Here is a 19,267-nt window from a genome sequence, read left to right as displayed (position 1 = left end):
ATATAACTGGGACACATCTTCTCTTTTTAGGGCTCTCACCTCAAGGTACATCCATTGCCGTTGAACAGTTAGAATCATCTCAATGACTTCCAAGATAAGGGAGAGACAGCGTTCCCAGTGATCCACCTCATGCTCAAAGGCCTTCACAAACTGCGAGGCCTTCATTGTGGACAGGCTGACCTGATTATCTTCTAGTGCTTGGAATACCTCTTCAGTTCCTCTGCACCCAGAAAAGAAGATAAGATTGTTACAAAGGGCCTCTTACTCTGTATGACATCAACATCTTTCCTTCTCTTGACTTACCTTAGTCTGTAGTGTCCTTTATCCTTGTATGGGACGATGTCCATGGTTACGTTTTCCCAAGTCTTTGCAATGGCTTCCAAACTCTATCACGAAATGTCCCATATAAAGTAAGTCAAACAAGGTTGGAAATAGAGCTATCTTAAAAATTTTGACTACACCTACACTTCCATTCCCCAGTCCTATTCCTGCTTCTAATATTTATAGCAATTTAATATTATTTATTGATTTGGACTTAGCTCACACTTTTTCAGGTATGCTAGATAGTTACTTGTCCCCAGAGGGCTTAAACTCTAAAGGCCCGATATTCAGCTGGTGGTGGGCAGCGCTTTTGCTGGACATCGTCAGTGTTAAGCCTGGCTATTCAATCTCAGCCCGTTTCTGGCGACCGACATTGAATATCCAGGGTTTTTGAAAAAAACAATAAAAGGCTAACCAGTTATGCCGATATTCAACGCTAACTGGTTAACTTTTTAGTGGTTAAAGATAGGACAGCTACTTATGCAGTCCTATTTGAATGCTTAACTTATCTGGTTATCTTCCACTGAATATTGCCAGTTAAGTGCCAATATGCTATTTAACTGGTCAGCAGCCATGTCTGGCCAGTTAAATAGTTTTGAATATCGGAGGTAAGAGGCCAATGTTCAGTGTGCAGTGGATATTCGGTGCCACACCCAAGGCTATCCTGAGGGCCAGAGATGCCAACTGCCAGGACGGGCCCTGAGGCAGAGAAGTACACAGGCCCCTATATAGTGGGTCCAGTGCTGGCATAACCTGGCAATGAAAAACATAAACAACTAATTACTTACGATAATTCAATTTAAACACGTTCTCTTCCCTCGTGGCCTTTTCTCTCCGTTTTTGTACCAAATTTGTGATGATACATTATCATTGAAGGGGCTGTGGCCTGTGGGCGGCTCAGGACAGAATGCACCAAGCCAGCAGTTGCTGGTGTGCACAGTCACGATACCCCGCTCCCTCCCCCCCCCCCCGCCTGTCATCAGGCCTGCTGAGGGCTGTGCAAGCAGTGCAGCTGCACAGGGTGCAAGGGACACAGGATGCAAAAATCGCTTCCCATCCATTGGGTGCTGTGGTGGAGTGGGTGGGACAAAGACACTAGGGGGTGAGTCACACACGGCCCAATTCTGGCTTGGGACACTCCTGCCAGCATCTATCTGGGTACCATCACTGAACAACTGAGTGTTTGGCAGCATCCAAAACTTATATGGGAATGGTTGATATTTAATGCTGTATCTAGATAGCTAACTAGGCATAGTTAGGAGAGTATTATATGTGGTCCAACGTGCGCGGGGTACAAATGTAACAAAAAAAAAATTAGTTGTACATTTTCTGCGTCTTTATGTGTCATATTACCTTTTCCTTTTTAGATGACTTTGTGTGATTTACTAGTTGTTTAATTTTTTTTATTTTATTTTTCTGTATTGCCATACATTACCTGTTCTATGTTGAGCTCTTTGGCAGCCGCAAGAGAAATATCATTGATCTTTGCTGCATGCAGATCCAGTCCTAACCCCACAATCTTCTCCAGTGTAAAATCATCAGCAGTCTGGTCAAACACCTTCTGAACCTCATTCTTCACCTGGTTCCAGTGTCTACGGAAAGTCAACCAAAAGTGAAAAAGAAAACTGCAGCTCACCCGACTGAGGGTTAAAAAAAACCCGATTTGCTGAGAAAACCACTGAGGGGGGAACCGGAGGCTATGAAGAATGTCTGGCACTGAGGGGGTGGAGGGGGACCGAGGCAGCACGGGAACTCCTACACGTGCTCAGAGATTGAATCACTGACATCTGAGCTGAAGACCTACTCCAGCACCTGAAGCTCTTGGTCCCTCTTTTTTTTTTTTTTTGAGTGTTTTATTTTCCTCTAATTTTCTTTCTTTATTTTTTAATTGTGACAGAGAGTAGGATTGCTGTGACTGTTCTGGACACACAGAAAAGGCAGACTGAAGAAAGGAGGAGCCCTACTATGCGAGGGAATGTCTGAACATGCTCAAGGCAAGCCAAAGGGTTCCATCCTGAGCTAGAGGAGAGGTCTGGCACACTGGATCTGTCAGAGGACATTGCCCTACAGTACCTGCATTCCCTCTGCTTGTCTGTGGAGAACAGTTTGGACACCTTGGGGTTGATATTCTGCAGGAATTATCTAGGTAGAAATAGCTCCTACTTGGATAAGCATCACTACAGAAAATCTAGACAGTCCACCTTGGCACAGTCTTTAGAAAAATGTTGACCACCGCGAGCTTAATATCGGGGAGTTAGTGCTTTATATGTTGGCTGGACATCAGGCATTCAGCAGGCCACATCTATATGTTATATTATATGGGACTCTTTTACCACCATGGGACCCTGAAGAACCAGCCACAGCTCTCAAATAATGTAATCTGGCAAACTGCACGCTGCAAGCTGATTGCTAGAATGCAAGAAGACCTCTGTACACTCAGCCTGGAACCACTTTAGCCAATAAGGAACCATGAAACATTCCCAGGCTTACGTACATGGTAACTCACCTCTCTCTCAAAGCTGGGCTTCTCAGATCTGTAATAAGAGGCAAGGTCCTCTTAAACTGATCAATCTTGCCTTTAGAGTTCTCCACCACCTCCCAGTTCTTATCCTTACAATGGGAAAAAAGAAAACAGAACATGTCATCTTCCTCTGTAAATTAAAAATGAAAATTCTGAACCGTCTGACATATTGTTACTGGCAGGAAGAAGGTCTAATAAGCCATCACCTTTTATGTATTAATGCTTAATAGAACAAGTAACATAATTCCAGGGGATTATATTGCTTTAGCCACCAAACTGTTCATCTTTGTTACACCTCCGAGCCAAACATTATACTGAACTGGTGATGCCACCGCACAATTGGGGCAATTCTACAACTTGGCACCCAAGGTTAGGCATCAGCCCCCAGATTCTATACAGTGCGACTATTTTTTAACAGCCTTTATTATCTCTTTGCCCTCAGTTGAGTGAGCTGCAGTTTCCTTTTTCACTTTCGTTTTAAAATGCTTTTTATGCAACTCAGCTGGTTAATAAACCAATCAGCACCAATAATTGGATATTAAACAAGCACTTATCGGTACTAATTAGAATTTACGCACACTACTTGCTAAGCGTATTCTATAAAGTAGTCCATGTAAATTCTACTGCGCAAATCTCAAAAGTGGGCAGGGCCATGGGAGGAGCATGGGTGGGTCATGGGCACGCCTAAAATTTACAGAATAACCCGTTTCAGGCCTAAGTTAGGCATGGGCCTTTACACCAGCTTTTCATTGGCCTAAATTTTAGTCACGTACTACATGTATTCTATAAACCATGACTAACCGCGGTTTATAGAATACACATAGGCTCATTTTCCTTCCGTGTAAAATTTTTTGGCACTAAATATAGAATCAGGCCCTAAGTGCCACACATAGTCATAGAATAATAGCATTTATGTGCATCAGAGGCATCAATAATTGGCAGTTATACGCATAAGTGCTAGACGTTATTCTGTAACATATGCACAAAGTCACTTAGGGATATATTCTATAAGTAGGACCTAAAAATCAGCACCGAAAATTTAATGCGCTTAGTATGATTCTATAAAGAGTATGAGTCATTTATAGAATAACGCTTAAGCATAAACTGCACCTACCTGTAGGTACCAGCACCTATAGTTTGGCCATATTCTATATCAATGTACATATTATTTGGGAACACCCCCCAGAAACACCCCCAAATATGTATGCACTGATTGGTCGTTACTCAGTTAGGCACTAACTGGGCATGCGCCCAATTTAACGCCCCTAACTCGTAGCGCCACAAATAGAATCTGGCCCTTAGTGCATAACGGCAAGGGGAGCACACACATGGCTGGAACCAGGGCGGGTCATTGGCATGCCACCAAGCAATACTTAGGGATGCCAACTTACCCCAGTCATTGACCTGTCATTAAATTGGCACACCTAAGCTTTGGTGTGCCAATATGGCTTTGGGCTAGTATTCTATAATGGCTCAGGCATGCCCTGAAGCCACACATCTTGAGGCCAAGTTATACATTTTATGACACTGTGAAGGTCCTTGGGTTTCTAAGGACATGCCTGTAGCACAAAACCTACCTTGACCTCACGGCCCAGTCTAGTAAGCCTCTTGAAAAGTGACTGGGCAACATTCTCCATGACTTCTGTCTGCAGATTGAGAAAACAGCCAGCCTTCCATTCTTCCCAGTTCTGCTCCCATTCCCTGGTGATCTCCCATACCTGCTGGAGGGTATCAAGGTCCTGCAAGCAAAAGGGTAAAGGGGTTGTACATATGACAGTTCATGTTCTGAGGCAACACTAATACAGATTAGGTACAGTATTTGACCTTCTATGAGTATTTTCAATAATTGGGTTCCCCCCTCCAGGCTTGAACTCCTGGTCCTCAGGCTCTGCATGACCAAAGAAATGATGGCCCAACTGGCTCTCTGTCAACATCCTATCCCCTTTTTTGAACTTCTCTTACTTTGGGTATGTTTGGAACATAATCATGCCCCTGATCAGCATGGGTGACAAGTAGTTAACCACCACCCCTCCCTTCCTACCCCCAAACTATAAAAGGTTCTCAATCTCAGACAAAAAGCCAAGAAAGGATCATCTTCAGCTCAAGATTCAGAACTTGATCTAAGCAAAAAGGTCAAGAAGCAAATCTCTGCCCTTGCTTTACCTTTTCAATTGAAGCCAGTTCTTTGGAAAAGGGCTGCTCGATTTTGAAGATACCCAAACCAGAACGAATGGTGTTCTCCTCTTCCTTCATGACATTTAGTGTTGCGCGTATGAGAGCTATATGCTCCAAGGCAGGATCACAGCCCACTGAGCTGCTGAAGGGGCCTAAAGAGAAAGCAGCACAGAGCTTCAATAAACACAGCATAACCCTAACAACAATTGCTTCTGATTGTACAAAAGAACAGGAAAACATGAAATATTGCAGAAGGGCTGTCAGGAAAAGTTTGCTTCTTTGCAATACAGTAAATACCTGGAAGTGTGACTAAAAGGAGGAAAGATCTAAAAAGGCTTGAAAAATGGTCTATGTGGCAAAACAGGGGGGTTTCAAGCCTGTGAATTGTAATTTATTTATTCATGCATGTTTGTATCCAGCAATTATCCAAAAATGAGTTTTGGTTCAATGTGGCTTACATTTAGACAGTTATTAAAGATTACATTGATGCATTACAATTACAAAGTTGTATGGTACAGTGTAATTACAGAATGATTAACGAGTTATTAGAATGCATAGGTTAACCATAAGATTTCTTGAAGAGGTAGGTCTTTAGATCTTTTCTGAATTGGAGGTAGAGTGTGATGCTTCTTATGACCTTGGGAATTGAGTTCCACCATTTTGAGCTCAGGTAGCTAAATCCCGTCATGTAGATGGATTTGTAGATTATGGTTTTGCAGTTGGGCAGGTGAAGTAGTAAGTGTTCCCTGTTTCCTGGGTTTGCATTTCTTGGCGATAGTGTAATCAGGTCTAGCCTCTCCTGCCCAGTTAAACCCTTTTGAATTTCGGGCAGCATGTTGCCAATATAGAAGATACCAATTTTACCCATACCAATATTTAAGACCTCAGTCGAAGAGACCTGCACGGTATCAGCAGAGACAAAGGAAGAAGAAATCTCAAAGGACAACCAATCAAGCTCAAGCAAAACCTGGGCCTAGAGTTTGACTACCAGCAGTTCGAATAGGTACCGACGGGAGGAATATTCATTTATTTTGGAGAAATTTGACACTGGATGATGACATGTGGCTCTCAATGTCATAAAAAGAGGTTATAAATTATGATTGAGACCAACCCACCAGCCACATCTGTCATGCCAACAAGTCATGTTGCAACAGGAAAGAGTGCCCAATATTTAAAAAAAGCTGAGCTCGCTCCTATATTTGTGACCTATTTTCAGCCAAACTTCGGGAGCTTAAAAATTATGCTTCTAAATGTATGCCTGCCATTCATCTGCCTAGATTTTTAAGCCTAATTTACATAGTAACATAGTAGATGACGGCAGAAAAAGACCTGCAGGGTCCACCCAGTCTGCTCAACAAGATTAACTCACATGTGCCATTTTTTGTGTATACCTTACCTTGATTTGTACCTGTCTTTTTCAGGGCACAGACCATATAAGTCTGCCCAGCACTATCCCCGCCTCCCACCACCAGCTCTGGCACAGACCGTATAAGTCTGCCCAGCACTATCCCCACCTCCCAACCACCAGCCCTGCCTCCCACCACCGGCTAAGCTTCTGGGGATCCCTTCCTTCACAGCAGGATTCCTTTATGTTTATCCCACGCATGTTTGAATTCCGTTACCGTTTTCCTCTCCACCACCTCCCGTGAAAAAATACTTCCTGACTCAGCATCCACCACTCTCTCCGTGAAAAAATACTTCCTGACATTTTTCTTGAGTCTGCCCCCCTTCAATCTCATTTCATGTCCTCTAGTTCTACCGCCTTCCCCTCTCCGGAAAAGGTTCGTTTGCAGATTAATACCTTTCAAATATTTGAACGTCTGTATCATATCATCCCTGTTTCTCCTTTCCTCCAGGGTATACATGTTCAGGTCAACAAGTCTCTCCTCATACGTCTTGTAACGCAAATCTCATACCATTCTCGTAGCTTTTCTTTGCACTGCTTCCATTTTTTTAACATCCTTCACAAGATACGGCCTCCAAAACTGAACACAATACTCCAGGTGGGGCCTCACCAACATCTTATACAGGGGTATTAAAACCTCTTTTCTTCTGCTGGTCACACCTCTTTCTATACAGCCTAGCAATCTTCTAGCTACGGCCACCGCCTTGTCACACTGCTTCGTCGCCTTCAGGTCCTCAGATACTATCACCCCAAGATCCCTCTCCCCGTCTGTACCTATCAGACTCTCACCGCCTAACACATACGTCTCCCGTGGATTTCTACTCCCTAAGTGCATCACTTTGCATTTCTTCGCATTGAATTTTAATTGCCAAACGTTAGACCATTCTTCTAGCTTCCGCAGATCTTTTTTCATGCTTTCCACTCCCTCCGGGGTGTCCACTCTGTTGCAAATCTTGGTGAAATCCGCAAAAAGGCAAACTTTACCTTGTAAACCTTCAGCAATATCACTCACAAATATATTGAATAGAATCAGCCCCAGCACCGATCCCTGAGGCACTCCACTACTCACCTTTCTCTCCTCCGAGCGAACTCCATTTACCACCACCCTCTGGCATCTGCCCACCAACCAGTTCCTAATCCAGTTCATCACTTCGGGTCCTATCTTCAGCCCATCTAGTTTATTCAAGAGCCTCCTGTGGGGAACCGTGTCAAAAGCTTTTCTGAAATCTAAGTAGATTACGTCCATAGCACATCCTTGATTTAATTCTCCGGTCATCTAGTCATCCAATGGAGCCATTGTGCCAGAACTCTCTTCCAGCTCGAGCAGGTTTTCTTGTACTCATATGGATCCCTACTCTCCTTGGTGTAATTTTATCTATGCTCCCCAACATTCACAGCTCTCCTTAAAAAAAAAAAGACAAAAGAACAAACTGGAAGAAGAGACATGAGGTAAAAAAAGAAAAAGAAAACAAAGAACAACCTTGGCACCATTTTAATCCTGTGCTGCTACCTCGTACAGGAAACTTGTCTGTCATGGCTGTAATAGCTCCTTCTTCAGATCGGCTTTGGCCCTGTTGCGGGATATGCAGAGAAGACACAGTGTCGCCAGGTCCTCTGCTGTTCAGTTGGACACAGCTTCCTTTCTGGTAGTGGCGATGTCTTTAGCAGCCCAAGGCCTGCAGTTATAAAGCCACTACTCCATGCCTACCCCACCTGGAAATTCAGCAGCCCCAAAGGCATTCTCCACGACACATCCATGGTTGAGTTGCAATCTCCACACTCTCACCCACAGGACCTAAAACTCCCACAGACTCTACAGATTAAATATGATCGCTGGGCGAAATGTCCTACACTGCATAACATAAAATAAATCAAAAGGAGAAGTCGAAACACAGTAAGCCTCATTCTGAGACCCAAGCATCTTGTAAATGGTCTACCTCTCCTCACCATTGGTGTGATGAAGAAACTCCTCCCCTAGACATCTCTTGATACATCAAATCCTACAGGATCTTCAGCTCAGTGCATGGCAAAAGCCACTCTCTATCTAGAACTCGAATACAAATTTGACCAAGCCCATTATTCTGTGGTTTTTGAAACAGAAATCAAAAAAATCCAAACCATCTAGGCCACAAGTCAAAGGCCTGTCAGGAAAGGATCCAATAATTATGGACATAATAGGCAGGAAAGTGTACCAGACCACTATGTTGTCTTTAAAGTTTGTAGCACATCAATTACAAATTCTCCACTGTGACAGAACAGTGTGTTTTAAGCCTGTAAAACTGCCTTAATTCTTGAAGTGTATTTCTCTAGTTTGGCTAGCAGGTGGTGAATGTTATGTTTTAAGCTGTTGAACTGACCTTTCCTTCTTTAGTTAACACAGATAAAGGAAATACCTGCAGTGATGTAACCAGCTATTTTCAAACTTGTTGTTCTGGGCTCTGATTGGCCCAGAAGCTCTTTTCATGTGGATTTTACTGGCTGTTCCCTCAGTCTTAGCCAGGGAGAAAAGAGAGGCAGATCTCTTTGCTGAGGCTCGGTGAACAGTTATATGTCCTGATCTTCCCAAGTACTTTTTAGAAAGTAAACAAATGTTTAGTTAGTGTTATAATTGATCCATATTTCAGTTACCTGTTATTGTTAGCTGATTGCACTTTTCTTTGTTCATTGTTCAATATTCAGTTTATTGCCTCTGGACTGATAAAAAATCCCGGTGGTTTGTGTGTTGGGTCTGTGAGTGTTTTCTGGGAACTCTGGGACCACTGGAAATGTGGCCCCATTAACCTAAAAATCACTGGGGATAATTTGAGAGCAAGAGACTTGCCCAGAGGTGGTTATGACCCAGTCAGTGGGAGGAGTGTGCTAGTGTACAGCACAAGCAGCAGGTGCAGGCAGACCTGGGCTGTGCTGGGGATAGACCCTCCAAGTGGCCGTGGGGTAACCCCAGGCGGGTGGCTAGGTATTTCGTGACATCCACTATCACCATTCTTTGCTTTAACAGCTCAAAGATGTGTCCCTCACCTCCTGTGTTGAACTCAAAAAGTCCTCTCAATGTCACAATGCCCTACAGCAATCTACATACCAGCTCATCTGCACAGCCTATGAAGCCTACTAATACTTCTTCTCGTACCATAGCAGTAGTCATCAGTATCTGTTGGATCTTTCCCTTACCTTTGGAGATAAATGTATGCAGGATATTACTAGCTTTTTTCTTAAATTCCTCAGAGGACTGAATCAAGTTTGTCCTGAACTTCTCCTTATACTTCTTCAGCATGATCTCAGCGTCGATAATGCTTTGTTGGAAGTCAATCCAGACGGTGTTCATTGCTTCTAGCATGTGCTGCACCTGCATAGAGAGAAGAATGGAGGGAGAATGAAAGCATGCAAGGGGAGCTCCGCCTCTGAGATCTACCTGAACTGCCTTGACACGCCTTCTCCCCGATTTAACCAACCCACAGACCATAGAACAGTACTTTACTCCTGAGAAGTCATAAATGTCTGCGGCTTCAGTCCAAGCATTTTTTTTCTCCGGCCCTAGTATTTTATAAAGATATGTAGGCATCTTTACAAAATAGGCTTGAAATAAGTGCCTAGTTGGCCTTTACATACAGGTGGACTTGTTATAATATTATCGTCTAAGGAAGTAATTTTATGTACGTTTTTCATGCATATGATGCTAATTTACATGCAAAAAGGCCTGTTATAAACCTCATGCATAAAAGTATGTACAGTGCAATTAGGCGTGTACTTGCATGTGATGTTAGAGTAGGTGTGTTCAGGGCAAGAGTTTGGGTGTGGTGTGGGTGGAGCTATAATTTACATGTGTACTTTTAAAATAGGCACATGCACACATTTTTTCATGCTAGCATTTATAGCTGCTCCCAAGTAGGCATAAATGTTTCAGGTATGACTTGTGCAGGATGAGTACTAGTATTTTATAAAGACATAAAGAAGGGCATTTTTGAAAGGATGTCCAAGTTAGAATGCTTATAATGTTAAAAAGAAAAACCTGTCCATCTTCCAGCCATTTTCAAACAGGAAATATATGTCGGGGTTTCCTGTTTGAAAATACCTGAGAATGCCCAAAATGAATAGCCATTGTATAAATTGAAATGTCCAAATTACGAACGCCAAAAATCCAGGGACAAAGATGCATTTTTACAGAAATGGCCACAAGGACGTCCTTGCAGAGCAAAGAGGCAGCCTAGTGGTCAGTGCAGTGGACTGTAAACCAGGATACCCAGATTCATATCTCCCTACAACTCTTTTATGTTAAATGCTGAGCCCTCCAGGAACAGGAAAGTACCTTCTATACCTGACTGTACACCACCTCAATAGACTTTAGGCTCTTAGGTGTCATAAATATTTAGGTACAGTAGATATATATCTGTTTCTGGAGGGATCACATTTTAAAGGAAAAAAAAGAGCTGAAATGGGAATTGAACCTACTCCTCAGACCTACTTTCTGCTTTGCTTAGACTGCTCATAATTCCTGGTGCTGTCACACAGCTTGGTATTCACTTTCAGGGGAGAAGGAGGGGGACAGCAACCACTGGGGGATTCATGAGGGGTCATGCCTTAATCCCTCCAGTGGTCAAGCTAGAGCCCTTTTTGTAACCTGGACAAGACTGCAACAGGTTTAAATAAAAAGTCAGATTTAGACTTGGAAGTTTCTTTTTGTTTGATTAGCGCTGTTGAACATCCTTATTTTGGGCCCTCCCTAGTTCATCCTAAACATGCTTCCAACACGCTCCCTTGCTATTTGGATAAACTGCAGTGTAGGACATCCAACTTCTGCCGTTCCAAAATCACAATCTGAATGTTTTTGGCAGGAGGTTTTATTTTATTTTACTTTTGAGACGTCCATATGCTTTGAAAATGAGCCCCATAAGCAAAATAGGCTAGAAAAGGTGCTTTCTGCACCTCCAAAGTTAGGTACCCCGTTATAAAAATACCCTTTAAAAGGGCAATTCTAAAAGAAGGTGCCTGTATTTACGTGTTCTTTGCGTGCATAAATGTATTGAATAAAAGTCCTTGTGCATTTAAGTGGAGGAGTAGCCTAGTGTAGTGTTTCCCAAGTCTGTCATGGAGTACCCCCTTGCCAGTCAGGTTTTCAGGATATCCACAATGAATATGTATAAGATTGATTTGCATACACTTCCTCCATTGTATGCAAATCTCTTGTATGCATATTGTAACCAGGGTACCTCTAAGTGCAGCCAAGGATAGAACAATCTCCTCCAGCCACGGGCTCCCGATACAGTCAAGAAATAAATGTCCACCAGCAACTTCAATCTTAAGGACTTTAGTCCATGCAAGTTTCTAGTAAACCTGATCCACAGTTCCAACAGCAGCATTCACCTTCCATCTTAAGCACATATAAGCCACCTGAGTGTGGCAAATAGTCCCCTTTAAGCAGTAGGCTATCTGCACATACAAGGATTCAATACAGGCTCACAGTCAGCTCCAGTCTGGGCTCTTTATCCAGTGCACAATAAACAGTAGTTCAATTCCAAATAGAAGCAGTTCATTCAGTTCATCATCACAGTTAAATCACAAAGCAGCAGTTTCTACTTTCTATTCTCTTCACCTTCAGGAGGTGTTCCATACTTTAGGGATTTCTCATACCCCAAGGGATTCCCCTTTACATCGGATTCACTGGTAGATTCAATACTTTAGGGACCTCTATTACCCAAGGGTTTTCAGCCTGTAAATACTTTTGGGACTCTCTCACACCCAAGGGATTTCACCCTGCATCTGCTTCACTCTACCCTCTTCTCTCCTTCTGCTTCTCTCCTCTCTGGGACTCCTTCCCACCTGCCTAATCAATCCCTGGCTTCTGCTACCACAACCAATCATTCTCCTTCCATTAGCTTCCCCCACACCCATACCAGCTGAGTTAAGCATTAGACTAATGATGAGCTCCTGCACACAGGGTTTCCTATCTCTCTTTCCCCCTAGTGGCAGCAAATCTACACGTCCTGCCAACTTACACCCATGTCTTCCCCTATTGCAGTTAGGAGTCCAGTCCGGGTTCTTCATCTCACCCCCTGGCTCCTTGCCTGCAATGCCTTCTGGGACTTGTATTTCAGACTGAAACTGCCTTAACCCAACTATTCTGGATGTGACTATCACAATATTCATTGTGGATATCCTGAAAATCTGACTGGCAAGGTGGTACTTCAGGACAGACTTGGGAAACAGTGGCCTAGTGGTTAGGGCACTGGCCTTGACATCCAGGCTTCCCCAGTTCAAATTCCGCTACGGCTCCTTGTGATCTTGGGCAAGTTGCCTCAGGTACAAAATTAGATTGTGAGTCCTCCAGGGACAGGGAAATACTCACTGTACTTGAATGTAACTTACCTTGAGCTACTACTGAAGAAGGAGTGAACTAAATCCAAATAATAAATAAATATGTTCACACTTACCTGCTAAAGCACCATTGGGGTGCCTAAGAACTATTCTGTAACAGTAGACTTGGCATAGTGCATATATGCAATGGGATTTAAACACTGAACTTACAGAATGCAATACAATTACACACGTTAGGTATTATGGTGGGTGTGTAAATGTAATGTTAGGCATGCTGATACTGGGCTACGTTAGCATCCCAGAACGGTATCTGTTATAGAAGAGGCTGTCCCTGTGTTGCACTGGGGGTGCCCATTTACAGAATTTCCCCATAAATGCCCAGTCCAGAGTAAAATAGACAACTATGATGACACTCACATTCTCGTGCACGGTGACCTCGTACTTCTCCAAAATGCTGAACTGCTCATGGATGGGCGGGATCTGGCTCTCAAGCCGAGGCAGTTCATTCTGCAGATTCTCATGAAGTTGCAGGCTCTGTCCCAGTTCCTCCAGTGTCTGTGGGGGCTGGTTCACCCTAAGAGGTAAAGAAGATGACATTGCAGCACTTATCAGACTGTAGATCCTTCTGGAAGGCAGGGGCCAGTAAGCAAACAGAAGCACTTGTCAAACTCTCTGATGACTGGTCTTGGTAATAAAGTGAATCACATTAAGGGGTTGATATTCAAAGCGATTTAACTGGCAAGAAATCACCACAGACTGCTAAACTGAAAGCTGGTTATTTTGTGGGCGGTCCAGAGCGCAGTCGGCACTTATAAGGTTAATTGCTGATATTCAGTGGACGAATCAAACCGCATAAAACACAGTCCTATGCTTATGCTGTGTCGCTTAGGTGGTTAAGTGCTAAATATCACACTTAACTGCAAAAAGAGATAGCTGGCCGCATAAACCCAGATATTCAATGCCGGTGTCCAGACATGACCCAGCACTGAATACTCAGGAATAACACCACCAGCAACTAAAAAAAAGCTCACTCACCACCACCAACTGAATATCTACCCCTAAGTATCTCCAGCATTGTATACTGTGAGCAAGCTTCATGATAAAGCTGGTAGCTAGAAAGCGGATTGGTTCCGGTGCAGCTGGCCATCAGCCAATCCAAAGACCGAAGGAAGGCGGGGACAACACAGAACCCTGGAGAATCAGTGTGTGCAATGTTTGCCTGTTCCAACCCTGTTGAACTCTAGTGAAAAGTGACAAAGTTCATTGGTGAATATTTATCTGTACGTTACAGGACCCCTGACAAAGGCTAGCATGCCGAAACATGGCCCATTGTCAGGTTCTGCCTGTATTTACTATCGGCAAATAAACAGTTTGGAACATTTTTATTGTTTGTCTTTGGGACTTGTGTTCTTTGGACTTGGAGCATTGGTGCCTTCCACCTCTTTTGGTTTGTGCTGCTGCTTTCTTGTGGATGAGGTTTTTTTTAGCTTTGACTGATATGAAATGTGGTATACCGAAACTTGTAATAAGCATAAACATAAACAGCCTAAAGAACAGAGAGGAGACAGAGAGAGAAGATGAAAGACAAAGATGACAATAATAAAAAAAAAAGAGGTGTAGATACAAAGGATACAGAAAGGGAACTAGACAGAGGAAATGAGTGACATCGAGATGATGAGAGAAAAATATAAGGAGAGACAGAGAAAAAGAGAAAGAGAGAGACAGTAGATGAGAGAAAGTATAAAACCAAAGAGAGAGAGAAAAGGATTTGGTGACCTTTCAGCATTTTCCTGGAGATAGTTGGTCAGCTCTCGCAGTTTACTGCTGGCCATTTCACTTAGAAGGGTGGTGAATTTATTCTGCCACTCATTGCAGTGCTGCACCAGGGAAAACTTCAGGTGTGAGCAGTCTAGGAGCACAAACTGGATGTTCAACACAGTTTCTTCCTTTTGCACATTGTTAGCAACTTCTGAGTACCTGAAAGCCCATGCAAAAACATAGCTCAGTTAAGGGTAGGAGTGGTGGGAGATGCATATACAGAGGGAGGTGCATCTTAGGGACTGGTCTTTGCCCGAGGTGGGAAATAGAGAGAGGTATGATCCCTTACCGAGCGATGTCGGCATCAAAAGAAGAGACAGCTGGGTTCAGGCGCTGGTAACGACGGATGAAGGAATCTTTGCTGACCTCCCAGATCTCGCGGTAAGAGTCCCATGTCTTTAGATAGTTCTGCAGGTGGGTAGCATTGGCGGACATGCCACTGCTGATTTGTGTTTGGATTTTCCTGATTTCTTCATCACGCTCTGGGTGGCAAGGAATGCACTGTAAGATACCCAGATAACAGACTTCCAAAGAGGCTAGTGATACTAGTCACTCATTAACAGGCACTCTTCCCTCCGAGTCAACATGATCCGACACACTGAGTCATTACCTCAATATGGTGTTAGACACACTCTTTTCCTCTGGGCCAGTACCAATCCAGTGCCCCAGCATGGTGTTAAAACACATTGTTAATCAGCAGTACTGGTACTGGTGATACATACATATGTCTTACCCACAATAGTGTAGATGGGATCACGATTAGACTTCTTCCTACTCAAGATTTCAGGCAAACGGCGGAAGACAGAGATGGTGGTGATAATGTGGCTGCAGATGCTGTTCACAACATGACTCAGTTTGGCCAGTGTCGGGGAAAACTCCACCTGACAAGCACAAAAAGAGACTGAAAATTGAAGTAGCGCCAATCTAGCAGTAGGTCTCGTAAAATACTGATTCTAGCCTTCCTTTGCACGTGAATACTGTCTGCTATATTAATCACTGTGGGCTCAGTAGGCTGCCTCCCACGGTCAGTGCTGAGCTTGGATATTCAATTCCGGGCCGTTTCTGGTGACCAGCATTGAATATCTGGGTGTTTTTTGGCTTAAACTGGCCAAGCCAATATTCAGCATTGGACGGTTAAGTTTAAATCAGCCAAAGATATACCTGCTATATTGGTTGCCTAATTTGGCTACCAAACTCAGCCAGCGATGTGCTAATATCAGCATAGCCAGTTATATCGAACAATATAGCCAGCTATCCGTTAAGTGCTGGCTGGTTAAACGGTTTTAAATATTGGGCAGTGCATGTTTCAGAATGGTACACTTCTTTGTCTGGTCTGCCTCTGTATATGCTTATGGATGGGGTTACCTGTGCAGTGCTGCCTGGGAAGTCCTGCAAAACCACCATAACTCTGAAGAGAGGGTTGGGGGAGCTCTTGCTGTCTCCATTTATGGCCTTGGATAGCAGCTGCAGGGACCACTTGACGTTGAGTCGGAAGGCATCCTCCACCATCCTGTCCATCTTCTCTATGTAATTTAACCAGTGCTCCTGGACCTGGTTAAGCAAGCTGGTGTATTATTCATATGTAACTTGGCATTGAGAGTTTTACTAAAGTGTACAATGTATCTATATTTTGCTATTCTGTGATTTAGATATAGGATACCACTATCCAGTATCTCTTCTAACTAGTACCAGAAAACAAAGTTGCTTACCTGTAACAGGTGTTCTTCATATAAAGCAGGGAAATGCAGACACACTAGTGGCAACAATATTGACAGAGCCAACATGCTGGAGTAGTGATTTGTGCCAGATCCAAGGAGAAAATGTCCAGAAGGCTCAGAAGAGGGTTCTGAGTTCAAGCAGATTGATGTGAAAATGAGACTCCTGAGTGGATCACAGCCCTTGAGTGTTCTCAGGCTGAGAAGAAGCGCCCCCTCCCCACAAATCAAAGGAGAGGCATCAGTTGTGAGGGTGAGTTGTGTAGGGGGCATGCAAAAAGAACAGCCTATGGACAGGTTTGAGCCCTGGCACCAACAACAGAGGATGTGTTTCACGGATGAGAAAAGTGGAACTTTTGTTGTTGAAGTGCCTTCAGAGAGCTGGTCAGGTTGGCAGAGAACTGCTGGCTGTTTTCTGTGTCTCTCCTGAAGCCGAGATTGGGTCCAGAGGAAATGGCGTCAAAGGAGAGCGAGGCTCCAGAGTGGCCATGACTTTAGGGGAGGTACGAGACAGGTCCCATTGTTCTGCTGGTACAGGCTGGTCATTGACAACAATTAGGCTGAGCTGTTGGAAGATTTCCCTCTTAGGTTTGCCTAGATTCCTTGTTTGTGTTGTTGTTTTGTTTTTTACTGCAATACCTGCTGACAAGAGAAGGGAAGAGCTGAGATTGGCTGAGGCATGTGGATGAGGTAAATTAAATTTCACCAGCACTTTGAGCGTGGGAACTCCGGTGCATGCTTGAACACATTTAAAATTATAATTTGCTAGGAGAGAGCTCCAGTACTGTTGGCTCCATTGATAACATCACCAACTAGTGTGCCTGCATATCCCGTTTGAGAACAAACAAAGAATTTAAACAGGGAAGACAAAGCCATAGCGGAGAGATTAAATGAATTCTTTGCTTCAGTCTTCACCGAGAAAGATTTGGTAGAGATACTGGTGCCAGAAATGGTATTCAAAGCTGAATGAAATCTCTATAAACTTGGAAGATGTAATGGCGCAATTTGACAAACTGAAGAGTAGCAAATCGTCTGGACCAGATGGTAGTCATCTCAGAGTACAGATAGAATTGAAAAGTGAACTTGCAGAACTTATTGTTAGTAATATGTAATTTATCTTTAAAGTCAAGCATGGTGCTGTGGCGGCTAAGAAAGCGCACAGAATGCTGGGTATTATTAGGAAAGGGATGGAAAACAAACACAAGGATGTTATAATGCCATTGTATCGCTCCATGGTGCGACCGCACCTCGAATATTGTGTCCAATTCTGGTCGCTGCATCTCAAAAAAGATATAAAGGAATTGGAGAAGGTGCAGAGAAGGGCGACGAAAATGATAAAAGGGATGGAACGACTTCCCTATGAGGAAAGGCTGAGAAGGTTAGGGCTCTTCAGCTTGGAGAAAAGGCGGCTGAGGGGTGATATGATAGAAGTCTACAAGATAATGAGCGGAGTAGAGCGGACAGATGTGAAGCATTTGTTTACACTTTCAAACAATAATAGAACCAGGGGACACAAGATGAAACTAGAATATGGTAGATTTAAAACAAATAGGAGAAAGCTTTACTCAGCGTGTAGTTGGACTCTGGAACTCGTTGCCGGAGAATGTAGTAACAGCAGCTGGCCCTACAAAAGTCCATTGAACATTATAAAAAAAAAATTGGGGGGGGGGGGGGGGGGGTTGCAGGGTTCTTGAGGCCTGGATTGGCCGCTGTCGGAGACAGGATGCTGGGCTTGATGGGGTCTTTTCCCAGTATGGCAGTGCTTATGTACCGGAAGATAGGAGGGTGGCCAAAGTAATGTCGATTTTTAAAAAACGTTCCAGAGATGATCCAGGAAATTATAGACCGGTGAGCCTGACGTTGGTGCCAGGCAAAATGGTATAGACTATTATAAAGAACAAAATTACAGAGCATATTCAAAAGCATGGATTAATGAGACAAAGCCAACATGAATTTAGTGAAGGGAAATCTTGTCTCACCAATCTATTAGATTTCTTTGAAGGGGTGAACAAACATGTGGATAGTGAGCTGGTCGATATTGTGTATCTGGATTTTCAAAAGGCATTTGACAAAGTACCTCATGAAAGACTCCAGAGGAAATTGGAGAGTCATGGGATAGGAGGTAGCGTTTTATTGTGGATTAAAAACTGGCTAAAAGATAGAAAACAGAGAGTAGGGTTAAATAGTCAGTATTCTCAATGGAGAAGGGTAGATAATGGGGTTCCCCAGGGGTCTGTGCTGGGACCGTTGCTTTTTAACACTTTTATAAATGATTTAGAGATGGGAGTAACTAATGAGGTAATTAAATTTGCTGGCAACAAAAAGTTATTCAAAGTTGTTAAAGCATGAGAGGACTGTGAAAAACTACAAGAGGACCATACGGGACTGGGAGACTGGGCATCCAAATGGCAGATGACGTTCAATGTGAACAAGTGCAAAGTGATACATATGGGAAAGAGGAACCCAAACTATAGATACATAATGCAAGGTTCCACATTAGGAGTCACCGACCAGGAAAGGGATCTAGGTGTCATCGTTGATAATACGTTGAAATCCTATGCTGAGTGTGTGGCAGCGGTGGCTAAGAAAGCAAACAGAATGTTAGGTATTATTAGGAAAGGAATGGAAAACAAAAATGAGGATGTTATAATGTCTTTTTATCGCTCCATGGTTTGACTGCACCTCAAATACTGTGTGCAATTCTGGTCACCGCATCTCAAAAAAGATATAGTGGAATTAGAAAAGGTACAGAGAAGGGTGACGAAAATGATAAAGGGGATGGAACGACTTCCCTATGAGGAAAGGCTAAAGCAGCTAAGGCTCTTCAGCTTGGAGAAAAGATGGCTGAGGTGAGATATGGTAGAAGTCTATAAAATAATGAGTGGAGTGGAATGGATAGTTGTGAATCGCTTGTTTACTCTTTCCAAAAATACTAGGACTAGGGGGCACGCAATGAAGCTACAAAGTAGTAAATTTAAAACAAATTGGAGAAAATATTTCTTC

General features: G+C 43.3%; 1 protein-coding gene across 1 annotated transcript in view; it reads right to left on the bottom strand.

The window, feature by feature from the left end:
- Window positions 1-19,267, bottom strand: part of DNAH2 (dynein axonemal heavy chain 2) — a 218,871-nt gene that overhangs the window by 140,841 nt on the left and 58,763 nt on the right. Inside the window, exons 17-28 of the mRNA XM_030186429.1 lie at window positions 15,915-16,100; window positions 15,283-15,430; window positions 14,839-15,031; window positions 14,508-14,708; window positions 13,149-13,305; window positions 9,591-9,765; window positions 5,006-5,169; window positions 4,420-4,581; window positions 2,828-2,931; window positions 1,757-1,913; window positions 304-386; window positions 40-220 (exon numbers count right to left, since the gene is read on the bottom strand). Coding sequence (XP_030042289.1) covers window positions 40-220; window positions 304-386; window positions 1,757-1,913; window positions 2,828-2,931; window positions 4,420-4,581; window positions 5,006-5,169; window positions 9,591-9,765; window positions 13,149-13,305; window positions 14,508-14,708; window positions 14,839-15,031; window positions 15,283-15,430; window positions 15,915-16,100 — 1,911 coding nt within the window. The remainder of the gene's footprint in view (window positions 1-39; window positions 221-303; window positions 387-1,756; window positions 1,914-2,827; window positions 2,932-4,419; window positions 4,582-5,005; window positions 5,170-9,590; window positions 9,766-13,148; window positions 13,306-14,507; window positions 14,709-14,838; window positions 15,032-15,282; window positions 15,431-15,914; window positions 16,101-19,267) is intronic.

The sequence above is a fragment of the Microcaecilia unicolor genome, chromosome 14 (genome assembly GCF_901765095.1).
Source record: "Microcaecilia unicolor chromosome 14, aMicUni1.1, whole genome shotgun sequence".
Classification (NCBI taxonomy): domain Eukaryota; kingdom Metazoa; phylum Chordata; class Amphibia; order Gymnophiona; family Siphonopidae; genus Microcaecilia; species Microcaecilia unicolor.
Note: the sequence above shows the minus strand (reverse complement) of the source record. Positions and strands in the feature narration are given on the sequence as shown.